The sequence below is a fragment of the Aspergillus thermomutatus genome (assembly GCF_002237265.1).
Source record: "Aspergillus thermomutatus strain HMR AF 39 chromosome Unknown NODE_81, whole genome shotgun sequence".
Taxonomy (NCBI): domain Eukaryota; kingdom Fungi; phylum Ascomycota; class Eurotiomycetes; order Eurotiales; family Aspergillaceae; genus Aspergillus; species Aspergillus thermomutatus.
In genome coordinates, this window is record NW_020798130.1 from 64590 (window position 1) to 78091 (window position 13502).

Consider the following 13502-nt stretch of genomic DNA (forward strand, 5'->3'; position numbering starts at 1 on the left):
ATCGGATGCTGCATTGTGCTGCCCAGTGGCAGCCAGCGTCCACCACGTCGGCCGGATGAAGAAAATACATTGGTCAACCACCACAGTAGCCACCACAACGCAGTATCTACTTCTAAGCAGCCTTCATCAAGAGCAGCAATCAAAATGAAAAGATAGGCCCGTCCTGCTCTACTGTCAACTGTGTCATGTGTAGCTGAATCCAAGCTTACCGCGCCTTAGGTGTCCGCGTCTACGAATAGTATCACCCTGCCGCTAACGACACAATGTCTGAGTTGTGTATGCTAAATAAAGCCCGCGTTCGTTCCAAGCCGGCCTCAACCATTTCCAGTCCCTGGTAGCCATCGACAATCTGCAGCCATGATTCGTCTACACGCCTTTATTTGTCGATTGGGGTTATTCAGCGTCAACCACCATGGATTTGTTCCGGCTATTTTCGTTCGGATATACAGACACCTCGTCAATATGTATTCGTCTGCCAGGACAAGTCCAGTATCCAGGTCACTGCACTTATACTGCTGGTAGAAGAGATGCTATGCATTGCGTACTGCGCATCAATTCGAGATAGAGATACCTACAGTGCCGTACTCTCTCCATCCAGGGTATTGCCTAACCACAAGCCCAGAACAGCACTGAACGACGACACCAACCATTCAGCGTCTAACTACTCAGGGGAGACACTGAGACAGAATGACATATCAAGGATCCGGCTCATAGCTACGGACTATTTCCCTCACCTCTCTGGGAGTGCGAATGGTGATTTGACAACCGGCTAATGTACGGAGTTCACGAGGTCTAACCGCCCTGCACTAGTTTCACTTTCACCTGCGCTGGACCAGAATAGCAGGCTGTCCGTCGTTCCCCTGTCCCTCAGCGCCTGAGGGTGTGAAGGATGGGGTCCCAGGGTGTTCCCAACGAGAATTTTTCGGGCTTTTAGCATGGGCTGCCTGGCAGTTGTGTGATTTTCAGCAAAGGCTAGTTCCCGGACTCTGGAATGGATGATGATAAAGCTTTTTTGACTAGCTGAGAATGTACTGTACTACAGTTACTCTTGACCACCTACTAGTCGTAGTTCTGCCAGAGATCCTACTGCCTGGACTTTGGACAGTCCTTTGGGCTTGGCTCTATCCCCTGCCACGCTCACCATAATCTGGTTTGACTCCTACAGGCGCATCATCTAAGACATCACTGCTGAGAATCAAAAACGACCCAACTGAGCCCTGTGAATAAGCATAGCAATACCCTCTATCTACTGCGTCAAAAGGAAAGACTCTGAAACACATCAGCTACACTCTCTATCCTCCTGTTCTCCAAAGAATCCATCCTCACACTTTCTTCGAGCTCTCTTCCACAGTCCTACCATAACAGACAGGAAACAATCTGGCCCAGAAACCCGCTCGTTTGGGATTCCTCTCCCTTTCTGTCATCAACCATCGAGCAAACGTACCCTCCGTGCGAGAAGGACTTGTACTTCGCAGATGCGCAATCTACTCAGTCAGACAGAGCACATGACATCACGAAACTGAGTCCACACACCTCATCGTACTTCCGCAATGCTAACCAATAATGCTGTGATAGACCGAACGTACTCCTAAGTGTCCTCCTGCCGATTCTCGCCGCTGCCGTGGTATAGACCGCCGACAGAACCTTTCGGTCGAGCCTTTGAAGGTCGCTGATGGCGTATCCCCTGGGTAATTTCCGACCTTGTCGTTGGTGAACCACTTCGATGAGACTTGTCAGGATGTCGGCTTCCCATGTGGCAAGGAGATCGTGATGGAAGGATGTGATGTGTCGCTGGAGTCTCATCAAGTCGAGTTTGAGGCGAAGGTTGCGTGATTGGATCTTGGCGATCTTGTATTCGAGGTTATGGTTGCTGGCGTTCAGTGCATCCAGCGCTTCGCAGTATCTCTGGCGAAGAAGATCATCAGTCTATTGATTCCGTCTTGCACGAGACATCGAGCTCGACTCACCTCGACTGATGATGGAGGAGATGCGGAGACCAAAGTCGATTGTGAAAGGGAGAGATCCGGGGACATGCTGGGCTCGTATGGTCGGAGTCTGATGCTCATGGTGACTCGGTCGGCGCTCAGTGTCTTCGTACAGTGATAGATGCTAAGGAATGAATGACTAGACTATTCAACAAGATAAGCTGCTGCAAAGGAATGATTGTCCCGTCGCTCATGTACACTGAGCGTGTGATGTTGACGAACTCTCATGCCTGTGTGATGTGTCCTACTAGCTAGAGTGTAGCTATTGTGATGGAGTCACCAAAGGAAAGAGCCACCCGCTACGTGGAAAGCACAATTGAAATATCATCATTCATGAGCTATGTACTGTATTTCGTCTAGGTCTCTTAGCGTCGTGTATATACCATAGAGCAGTCTGTCAATCTGTGCAGCCATATCCATAAATCACTCGCTGAATAGGCGGAGAATTTGTGCTAAAGACCTTCTACAAGCAATCATAGCTTGCTTCCCGAAGCCTTTCCGAATTCAATTACCAGCTTCCCGAATTGCTTGCCTTCTTTCATGTCCTGGAACAAACTGTCAAGTCCCTCGATATCGCCCAAGTCGGTCTGCACAACGCGAGAAATCACTGGGTGAATCTTGTTCGCCTTGACGAAATCAATCATCTCTTTGAACTCCTTGCGAGAGCCCATTGTAGAGCCACGGACGTCAATGTTCTTCAAAACAGCCTGCATCAGGAAAGGCATCTTGGGGGAAACAGTCATTCCATAAACGGAGAGGACACCGCCAGCCTGGCTCAGTCAGTCGGGCTTCAGGGTGGGCGCTCTTTTGGACGTCATACCTTGAGCAACTTGGCCGCCTTCTCGACAGAGTCACCACCAGCACCATCGATGATGGCGTCAAAGTTCCGCTTGCCACTAGGAAGCATACCCAAAAGTTTCTTCTCCCATCCATCTTCCTTGTAGCTCACACCACCTCTCGCACCTAGTGCCACGGCTTTTTGAATCTTCTCCTCGCTCGAACTCGTCACATAGACATCCGCACCCCTTGCCACCGCGAAACGGAGAGCGATCAGCGCAACACCACCGCCGATCCCCGTGATCAATACAGCCGCGCCTTTGCCAGAATTCCTTTCGCCCGCCTTGACCACCAAGGCTCTCCATCCCGTCAATCCAGTCAATGGCAAAGCAGCGGCTTCTGCGTCCGACAGATGCTCGGGAGCTTCTTCCACCTCGGACTCTTCGATGGTGAGGTATTCCTGCAGTGTACCCTTGTTGTAGAGCTTTGTTCCGCCCATGATGCGATAGCCCTTGGGATCTTCAGGTCCATCGGGAGAATCCTTCCAGCCCGTCCCGGGGTTCAGAATCACTCGCTTGCCCTGCCACCGTTCGGGATTTGTCACATCGGGGCCAGTGCCGACAACCACTCCCACCCCGTCTGCGCCGAGGGGAACATCGAAAGTGACGCCGGGGTATAGATGCTGCCGCAGGAAAACATCACGATGATTGAGGGAGGCTGCAGTCATTCTTAGCAGGAGCTCGCGCCCCTGGGGTGTCGGCAAAGGCAATGTCTGGAGGGAGAGGGGGTAGTAGACTTGGCCAGGTTTGCCATCGACTTGGGAGATGAAGATTGCTTTTGACATTGTGACAGTAGTGTGAGAGTCTTTGGCAGTTCAGTGCGATAATTGACAGCGATGGAAAAGAGAGAAATGGAAATTCGAGCTGTGGAAATTCTACCCCAACACACATCGATGATCGGTAAGCCGTGCGGGGATGACGATGTGACGGCCGTTATCGATAACCGAGGCTGAGGACGGAGTGGCGGATGAACTGTGTGGACGAAGCCAATTAATGTTGAAAAATGATGATCACCATCGGGTTGTCCCAAGCGATGATATGCATCTTCATTCTGCGTGATGACACTATCAGGTTCGTTTGTGGTGAGAAGTGCACAGCTTACTGCCATCTTGAACAACCTCGGTTCGGACAAGTCAACATTCATTTCTCAAGACACCGACATAGCTGTACCTATGATAGAAGTGCAAGTCCATGAATAGAATAAACGAAAGTTCGAACTCTGAGCATTTCGTCTCTTACTGTCGCTGAGCTGAATCGATGAATGTCTCCGTGTATTACCGGAGGTACTACATCTACTTCAATCTTTACGGATGACCCTGCATCCCGCTTCTAAATTGCTTTGCCAACCCTCACGAATCGCCCTCGTCGCTGTTGACGTCCATATCAACTCTTGCACTGACACTGCGGACATCAATGGTGACCGGAATTCAGATTTAAAACTTGCGATCTAGCTGATGATTCATCCATGGACGACGGCGATGATAAGACCTCGTCTCGAAATCCAAATCCGCTTCATGGCCCGTCTCCGCGGGGGAATACTCGCACTTGCTGAAGAAGGTATCCTCGCAGCAGTCGAAGCGATCACAGCTCTCGAATCGGGTGAAGCTCTGTTGACACTGAACTGGTGCAGACTGATGAGGGCTCCTCGCTTTCGTTGAGCCGCAGCACTGCATTTCGAGCTTGGGATGGGGGAAAGGGGGCGGGTAGAATTTGCATCTGGTTGCTGGGTATGGGATGTCTTGGGGCGTCTGACAGCATGAATCTCCCGGAAGACAAGGATGGGGTGAGGAGATGCTTTCGGCTGTGCAGTATCTGTCTAGAGAGCAGGGCTCTGGGCGGAGAGTGTCGTATGGACAGTCTGGGCAGGTGAAGGCCGGGGGACGCTGAGAGGTGGAACAGCTGGGGGGTTGACTTTGGTGGCCTTCCGGACCGCCATGTCTTGGCTGCGCTTCAGGAGAGCGGGCGTTTGGTTTCTGCTGCGGCGTCTCTGGGACCCATTGGTAGGGTTCGGTGTTGTTACCATGTCCGCAGGGACAGGATGGTTTGTCCGGGACATTGGGAGGACAGCACGGTCGGTCAGGCGCACAGTGATCGGGAGGCTGAAGGATATGTGATCCGGTACAGACGGGTCTGATCTTCTCGCCCTGGGCAAGACCAGTCCGAAGTGGTTTGCCTTGCCAGTACCAGGCATATGGCATAGCAGTCTTGTCTTGCTTCATCCTGGGGAAAGCTGATGTGTTGCGATGTAGACATGTGCTTGTTGGCTGGGGAGCATGCTTGCGATATATATACAGACCGGTATGGCCATTGTACGCAGGCTTTCAGCAAACACACAAACACAGATGTGCAAAACACCAGAGATCCATCATTGACTGTTGATTGCTGTGCAGACAAAGACTACTGATGGTCAATATGGAGGATAACTGGTGCCTGAGGCTTCAACATCAGAAGCGGAGGTTGGTGATGGTGAGGCATGGTGTATGTATGACCAGTAAATGCCATCCATCCACCTTGCCTTCATGCCTTGCATCCTTCCTGCATCTGAAAGGAAGGATGGTCCATAAATACTCTCTTCCCCTTTCACACATTTTGTTCCAGCAAACAAACCAGGGATTGGTGCATATTGCATCTCCATACCTAGGAGTCAGCCATCTCAGGCGTTCATACAGACTGAAAATTGACCAGCACCAGTAATGCGGTGGACGTGGCAGTAGAACAATATAGGTCTGTCTGGGGCTGTTATGTCCACGCACTCTGAAAAGTCCTTTCCCATGCTGTACACCGATCACCTGCCGGGTGTACAGGTATTCAGTATAGTCCCTACCTACTGCTGATGTTCCTGAGGTGAAATCTAATCAATCATAATCATCGATATCATATGATAGATTTACCAGTCAATTATAATCTCACGCTGATCCTCTATACACATCTCATCGCAATGTCCTCTGATTGACTCGATACTTCTTAGGTAACTAGGTAGAAAATTAGCCCCATTCTTTGTGCGTTTGTGTATGCCCTGTATGGTAAAACCGCGTAACCCCAGCTAACCTGGCCTACTTAATAAAGTGCAGTGGCTGGCAACGAAAACAGCCCAAGCCCCAGACACAAGCCCGTGTGATAATTCCACGCTCAGCCTGCCATTCGCCTGCCGCCTCGTCCATTTTTCACAGCCAGGAACTTCCACCAGGACAAGACAACAACATCGAGACAGACTGCGCTTTACTCGAATCTTCCTGATCTCGACCTGGATCGTCTAGCGTTCTTGTCTCTAACCAGATCTTCAATCTCTCCTTCTTCCTCCAGTTAAAAAAGAAAGGTTTGTGCCAACAGCTCCCCCCCCCCCCAAATGTTATGCTGCCTCTAATACAACCGGTCGGCTGCTGATCTACTAGTCTTCTTCCAGCTACCTACTCTTTTGCTCTCGTGTCGTGCGTCGTTCTCCCACGCAAACGTTCGCAACCCTTCCCTTCAACTTTCCCCAATCCGCCACCACAACGCACTGAGAACCAACTCTCACGCGACGAGTTTTGTCTTGCCTCGACTCCCTCGTTTTCGCTGAACCGGTGATTTACCTTCATCAGTCAGCCATTGCTTCCATAATGCCTACGCCACTCCCTTCGAGTTTTGCTTCGGCCGCTGCTGGCAATACTCAGGACGCCTCCAGCAGAAGAGGTGATGGAACTGCCGGTGGAGAATGGTATGCAATCGTGTCCTATGTCCTCTTAGCATTAAATGCCCTATCAACACATTTTCTCATTTTTCTTCTCTCTGCCTCTCCCGCGGAAGTGTCCATTGCGATACTTCCTCAAGTTGGTCTGAAACTTTCTTTGATAACTCATACCCTTTCTTTCCCAGGTCTCGAACTCGCATGAACGGAGCAACACAAACTTTCCGCCGTCCGTCAGTCGCTACGAACCCTTCTCAGACGCGAGACATCCCTCAATCTACATCTGCTACGCATCCGACGGTCGGTGCTTATACTCCCCCGCACATGACCTCGAATCAACCCAGCGCACTCCGCAATGGGGCCGGCGACAACCGTTATTCCAAAGAACAACTGTTGAGTCTCTACAAAGCCCAGCGAGAGTCAGGTGCTCTAGGCAAAAACGTTGTGGATTACTTTGTCGCCGACTGGAACCCTCACGTGGAGTCCTCTCCCACGAACGGAGCATGGGGAAAGCGAGAGGATTCCAAGGATAATCCCTCTGGACCCGAGATTTGTTGGGATCACGGCGGGCAGGTTGAGCCTCTGGGCCTAGTGGATATGACTGATGATGAGAAAGAGGTTTGTCTTGTCTTTGTGTGCCCCTTGTTTCTGACACCTGAAGATCGCCCTTGGTTCATGTTGGAAAGTGCTGTGCTGAACTGTGTAGTTATTTTCCCTTTCGGTCAACTCCCCGCTCAAGCCTCCACCAACCAATGCCGCCAAGGAGAATGCCGGTGCTCCCACTGGAGGACGCAAGACATCCGTTTCGTATCCTCAGAGCCACATGAACAACTACAACACCTCTTCCCCCAGCTCCGCACGCCCTGGCCCCAGGCGTCGAGAGACCGGCGATTCTGTGAGTAATGCCATGTCTCCCACAACCAGTGGTTCCCGTTTCTTCCGCGACGAGCCGTCTACCTCTACCCCGCCTCCGTCTCTATTACGCCGCAAAACCGATTTTCGCGAGACTACGTCTGCCTCCAAGTGGGATCAGAAGGACAAGGAAGCTCCTGCCCGTGAGGGTGGCTCTGAAGTTGCCTCTCCGTTCGGTTCCCTGAAACGGAGCGCTACCAATCCTTTGGCTACTGCGGCTGGGACAGCAAGCTCTCCATGGGGTTCCGCTTCGCAGAGTGCCAGCTTCTCGCCGATGGGAGCCTTTGGGGCCTTCTCGTTGGGAACGAGCGCTTCTCAAACTCCAACCGCGGAGAAGAAGCCGGGTTTTGGAAGTGTACGCGGGGAGAGTCGCCTGAAGGGCTTATTCTCCAAGGATAGCTCAGAGGATATTTCAGCCTCCATCAAGGAGAAGCCTTCCCTCAGTAATCTGGAACGTTTGGCCGAAGACCAGGGAGAGAAACGCTCGCAGTCACCTTGGGGGGAACCCGTCAAGACGCGCACTGGCCGCAGTGAGACCAACCCGTTTGCGGAGGAGCCTCGCAGTGGAAGCGCTGCCCTTGGAGGATCTCAGGACGTGAGCACACCCTCGCAAACCGCTGACCAGCTGGGCTTCTCTGCCTTTGGCATGACATCCAGTATCCCCGGCTTCAGAGAGCTCATGCAGAGCCACGAGAATTCTCGCAACCCCACGCCGAGCTTACTCCAAGGCCATGAGCCCACTAGCCCAACCAACACCAATCCTTACCAAAGCCCGCACGGCGAACGGATCGACGCTGACGATGTCGAAACTGACGGATCGGACATTCAAAACACCCATCACCCTGGTCTCTCGGGTCTTCGGGATACGTCCGGCCCATTTGGCTCGATGCGAAGAGTAGGGTCGGGAATGGATCTGCCTTCTATCGACCGTAGCCAGACATCCAGTGCGGCAGGCAACCGCAGCTTTTCTGGTCTGGGCGGTCTCGGCGGTCTTCCTACTCTTGGAGGTGCTTCGGCTTGGTCTTCTGGCGCTGTTGGGACTCCTACTCGAGAGAGGTCCGCTTTCTCTACCGGGTTCGGAGATCCTATCTTCGGCACCATGGCTGATCTTCAGTCGCCTAGTCTGTCAACGCTCGGAGGCGGTGGCATCTTCAGCCCTGGCATTACTGGTACCGGCAGCATTGGCCGCTCCAGCAAGCTAGGCTCTCTATTCCCCCCGGCAATGCAAGAGCAGATGCAAGGGGATCACGCCAGACAAGGCACCTTGGAAGATGGTTCTCATCAACAAGGTAAGGACCACCTATGCTATGAAATTAATTTTTTTTTCCCATACACTAACCCTCGTTGAAGAAGTCCCACAGGCAGACAAAGCTGGTCAGCCGGCGACAACCTCGACCTCCCAGACTCCTGTCTCTGCGATCGGTTCCGTTCCGACCTCTATGGCTTCCGAGGCGCCACAACCAAGTCAAACTCCAGGTCAGTCCGGAAGCAACGCTGGGTCTGTACCCCCTGCTCAACAGCGAACCATGGTGATGCCCGATCGTATGCGCTGGATTTACCGTGATCCTCAGGGTAACATTCAAGGTCCATGGACCGGGCTGGAGATGCACGACTGGTTCAAGGCCGGCTTCTTCAGTCCGGACCTGCAGATCAAGAAGCTCGAAGATCCGGAGTTTGAACCATTGGCGCAGCTGGTGCGACGCATTGGGAACTCGCGAGAACCCTTCCTCGTACCTCAGATCGGAATTCCTCACGGACCCGACCCCGGCTCTGGCTCTTGGACGGGAACCACCACCGGTACCGCTCAGCCGCCCTTCCCTGGCAGTTTCCCGAGTTTTGGAACCACCTTGACTGCCGAGCAGCAGAACGCTTTGGAGCGTAGGAAGCAAGAGGAACAGTATTTGATGGCCAGACAGAAGGAGCACCTTGCTCAGCAGCAGGCGATGATGAAGCAGATGCAGCTGCAAGGCGCCGTCCATCCTGGCATTCACCCTCATCAACTTCAGCATCATTCCAGCGCCCACAGCCTTCACAGCCAGCCTAGCTTTGGAAGCATTGCTTCGCCCATTGGATTTCAGCCATCTCCGATTCAGGGCCCAATGCAGCAACAGCAGCCCCAGTCTGTGGCCGGTTTCTTCGATGCCGCAGCACCATTGAGACAGGGATCCTTGCCTAATGTGGGCCCGCAAATGGTCGGAACCGATCTGGTCAATAGCCCGCATCAACTTGCGCCTCTCCTTGATCGCTTGAACGTGAGCCGTCCTGATCCGTTCGCGTTTGGCAGTCCGTCGTCTTTTGCGGCTCGGCAACCGGACAACCTGTTTCATCCCCAGCAAGTAGCCACGATGTTGCAGGACCGTGCCCGGCTGCAGCAGGAACAGGAACAGTTTGACAGTGCTCAGGGAGACAGCCTTTTCGAGCAGCAGGCCCGCGAAGACCGGCTGCGCCAGTTTCACGCACTGAGAGCCCAGGAAGGCGATTTCGGGATGCAAAGTGCTGAAGGCCTTCCTTCCCACCATGCTGCCGAGCCCTCCCAGCAGCCGGAAATCGCACCCATTGGTTCTCCTCAGAAGACCGGTGCCAGCTCCGCTGTTGACCAGATCACCGCTCCAAGCGAGGAGGCCCCACTCACTCTGTCCCAACAGGTCCAGAAGGCTGCATCCGCTCAAAGACAGCAGCAGCAGGAACAACAGGAGCAGCTTGAGCAGCAGCAGAATGAGAAATCTCAAGCTGATTCCGCTTGGGGGACCAAAGAGCAAAGCGCTATGCCGCAACCATTCCCCCCTCCACCTTCTGCATCGCCACTCCCCGCTCCTGCCGCACAGCGTAGCCGTCATAATGTCGCCGAGTCCCTGGCAGCGAACTCGCGGTCCCAGACACAGACTCCTGTCGAGGCCCCCACCACATCCGTGGCGCCTTGGGCCAGAGAGGCTAATGAAATGCCCAAGGGACCTTCGTTGAAGGAGATTCAAGAGGCGGAGGCTCGTAATGCTGCTCAGAGGGAAGAGTTGGCTGCTGCCGCTCGTCGTGCCCAACTCCTTGCCGAACAGGAGCGTTTGAGCCAAGCGCAAGTGCAGGCCCCCGGTCTTCCATCCACCGCCAACTGGGCCAGTACTGGATCCCCCGCTACCCCGACGTCCACCGGTTCCGTTTGGAACAACAAGGGCCAGACCACTACTACTGGTGGTGCAGCGAAGAAGACGCTTGCTCAGATCCAAAAGGAAGAGGAAGCCCGCAAGCAGCGCCTGGCGGCCGCCGCGGCTGCTGCCCAGAGTGCAGCTGTTTCCCCACCCGCGTCATCGACCGGCAAGCGGTATGCGGATCTCGCCAGCAAGGCCCCTGCCACAGCCCCCGTTACCGCAGCCAGCTCCGGTGCCTGGACTACCGTTGGCGCCGGCGGCAAGCCCAAGCCTCCCCCTGCCGCACCGTCTGGTCCCCGTGCTACCAGCGGTAATGTTCCATTGGCCGCATCGCCCGCGAAGCCCAGGGCCGTAACAGTGGCCAGTCCCCGACCCGTGGCCGTCGGTAGCACCCCGCCATCGAACCCCAACCGCGCTCTGGAGGAGTTCACCAAATGGGCCAAGTTGTCGCTGGGTAAGGGGCTGAACAGCAATATCAATGGTAAGTGATACATCTACGGAGTGATCGGTTTGTCATTGAAAGCACAAAACTCATGTGATTTAGTGGATGACTTCGTTCAACAATTGCTTCTCTTGCCCGCGGAGGCGGAGATTATCTCGGACTCGGTCTATGCTAATTCGCAGACCCTGGATGGTCGGCGATTTGCGGAGGAGTTCATTCGACGTCGCAAGCTAGCGGACAAGGGCATTGTTGACCCGGTGGCACCCAGCGCCCTTGCGGACCAGAAGAACGCTGCCGGAGGCGGATGGAGTGAAGTGGCCAAGAAGGGGTCGTCCAATGCGCACCGTGAAGAAGAGAGCAGCAACGCAGCGTTCAAGGTGGTGGCACCCCGTAAGAAGGGCAAGCGGTAAACGTGATGAACCTGTAGAACGATGGGCCTGTGTGATTTCGAGAAAACTTGGTGGACCGTGTATTCTTGTTGTTCCTGCGTGTAGATATGATATCTACGGCCTATTTGGGTATGACGCGTTGTCTTGTCCGCGGCGACCGGGCTTGTCTCTTGCTCTTGTACTCTATTATGATAAATCATCAATATCAATTGAGCCGATTGCGTCTGTGGCATTTGCTAGAGTTTCTCAGTTGACAACGTCAGCACTATCACGATGCCTGACTCTGATGGTAAAGGTCCGACGATATCCGCAGTGGCCACCGTTGTTCCGTTTGTACTCTTCGTCGGGGTAACTGATCTGATCAACCCAATTGATTTGTCCGTGTGCAGAGTCGGTTTATTGGAACTAGTTATCATCACTTGTCTCGAATCGTCAGTAGTTGCGTAGGTGTGGATGAGTCACTCGCGGCCCCTCGTTGACTCCATCCGAGGTTTCTCGTATTCTTAAGAAGTCCTTTAGCTCCTCCCATCCTCGACTGTTATCGGCCATTCCCTTTCAATTCTCTCAAGACAACCATAGTGAATTCTTTGTTGAACAAAATGTCTGCTCCCGCGCCCTTCGGTGCCTCGATGGCAAAATCTCACTGGCTGTTTGACCCGGACTTCAAAAATCTCAACCATGGCAAGTTCCTGTTCTAGTATCCCTCTGAACAGTTCCATTGACCTGGCTAACACCCCCACAGGCTCCTTCGGCACATATCCCCTTTCCGTGCAATCGGCTCTGCGGCAATTCCAGTCGCAAGTCGAGGCCCGCCCGGACCAATTCATCCGGTACGTCCAGCCCCAACTGCTAGACGAATCCCGCCGCGCCGTGGCCTCGCTACTCAATGTGCCCACCAACGAGTGCGTGTTCGTCAAGAATGCCTCGACAGGCGTCAACACCGTCCTGCGCAATCTGGTCTTCGAGCGGGGTGACGTGCTGGTGTATTTTGACACCGTCTACGGCGCTGTCGAGAAGACCCTTGTCTCGCTGGTTGAGACCACGCCGCTGCAGCTGCGGAAGGTCCAGTACCAGTTCCCCATCAGCCATGACGAGCTGGTGCGGAAGTTTCGGGAGGTCGTGGCGAATGCTAAAGCGGAGGGATTGAAGGTTCGCGTTGCGGTGTTTGATACGATTGTCAGCATGCCTGGGGTGCGATTCCCGTTTGAGCGGTTGATCGAGGCGTGTCGCGCCGAGGGGATCTTGAGTGTGGTGGACGGGGCGCATGGGATCGGACAGATCCCCCTGGACCTGGGGGCTTTGCAGCCGGATTTCTTCACGACTAATTGTCACAAGTGCGTTGCCTCATCCTTTGATCTTGACTTATTGTCAATACTGATGGTACCGTGCCAGGTGGCTGTATGCCCCCCGGGGCTGCGCTGTCCTCTACGTCCCCCTTCGCAACCAACATCTCATCCGGACCACTCTCCCCACCTCCTGGGGCTTCATCCCGTCCCCTGACTCCCCCACCACCGCGCCCTCGCTCATGCGCAGCGGTTCAGGCAAGTCCGCCTTCGAGGAGCTCTTCGAGTTTGTCGCGACCACCGACGACACGGCTTACCTGTGTGTTCCTGCGGCGCTGAAATTCCGCTCCCAGGTCTGCGGCGGCGAGGACCGCATCTACGCTTACCTGGAGAAGCTGGCGCATGAGGCCGGTGACGTTGTTGCGGCGGCGCTGGGCACGGAGGTGATGCAGGAGCCGGGCTTGAAGGCCGGCGAGGTCAGTCAGATCCGGCGCTGTGCAATGGCGACGGTGCGGCTGCCGTTTGCCGTGTCTGGTGGAGAACAGGATCCGAAGACGGCCTCGGCTCGATTGACGCTGCAGGCTGCGCAGGTCGCCGAGGTTGCTGGGGATATGCAGAAGGCGCTGACGCGGGACTATGGGACCTTTGTGCCTGTGTTTGCGCACGGCGGGTGGCTGTGGACCCGGCTGAGTGCGCAGGTTTACCTGGAGAAGAGCGATTTCGAGTGGCTTGCTGGTGTTCTGGAGGAGCTGTGCAACAAGGTGGTGAGGAAGTTTACTGAGCCAAAGTTGTGATCTCTATGAATTCTGCATGTTTCGCTCCGTGTACCTACACTCCTTTAGGTTATA

At 54.3% G+C, this 13502-nt stretch overlaps 5 protein-coding genes across 5 annotated transcripts; 2 read left to right on the top strand and 3 right to left on the bottom strand.

Annotated features, from left to right (window-relative positions):
- Positions 1-1322: 1322 nt before the first annotated feature.
- On the bottom strand, positions 1323-2066 carry CDV56_106772 (uncharacterized protein; the record flags this gene model as incomplete). The annotated part of the gene is made up of 3 exons (XM_026760391.1): positions 1323-1484; positions 1534-1905; positions 1968-2066. 3 exons carry the CDS (start codon positions 2064-2066, stop codon positions 1323-1325), a joined length of 633 nt encoding a protein of 210 aa, XP_026614899.1.
- Positions 2067-2458: 392 nt separating this feature from the next.
- Positions 2459-3606, bottom strand: CDV56_106831 (putative alcohol dehydrogenase; the record flags this gene model as incomplete). Its single annotated transcript, XM_026760450.1, has 2 exons — positions 2459-2755; positions 2806-3606. 2 exons carry the CDS (start codon positions 3604-3606, stop codon positions 2459-2461), a joined length of 1098 nt encoding a protein of 365 aa, XP_026614900.1.
- Positions 3607-4254: 648 nt separating this feature from the next.
- CDV56_106929 (uncharacterized protein) lies at positions 4255-5040 on the bottom strand (the record flags this gene model as incomplete). The annotated part of the gene is made up of 1 exon (XM_026760548.1): positions 4255-5040. The coding sequence occupies one exon, from the start codon at positions 5038-5040 to the stop codon at positions 4255-4257; it is 786 nt and encodes a 261-aa protein (XP_026614901.1).
- Positions 5041-6420: 1380 nt separating this feature from the next.
- On the top strand, positions 6421-11392 carry CDV56_107038 (GYF domain-containing protein; the record flags this gene model as incomplete). Its single annotated transcript, XM_026760657.1, has 5 exons — positions 6421-6518; positions 6677-7106; positions 7195-8689; positions 8751-11021; positions 11085-11392. The coding sequence occupies 5 exons, from the start codon at positions 6421-6423 to the stop codon at positions 11390-11392; spliced, it is 4602 nt and encodes a 1533-aa protein (XP_026614902.1).
- A 657-nt stretch (positions 11393-12049) lies between these two features.
- CDV56_107302 (putative aminotransferase family protein (LolT)) lies at positions 12050-13448 on the top strand (the record flags this gene model as incomplete). Its single annotated transcript, XM_026760921.1, has 2 exons — positions 12050-12705; positions 12764-13448. The coding sequence occupies 2 exons, from the start codon at positions 12050-12052 to the stop codon at positions 13446-13448; spliced, it is 1341 nt and encodes a 446-aa protein (XP_026614903.1).
- Positions 13449-13502: the final 54 nt, after the last annotated feature.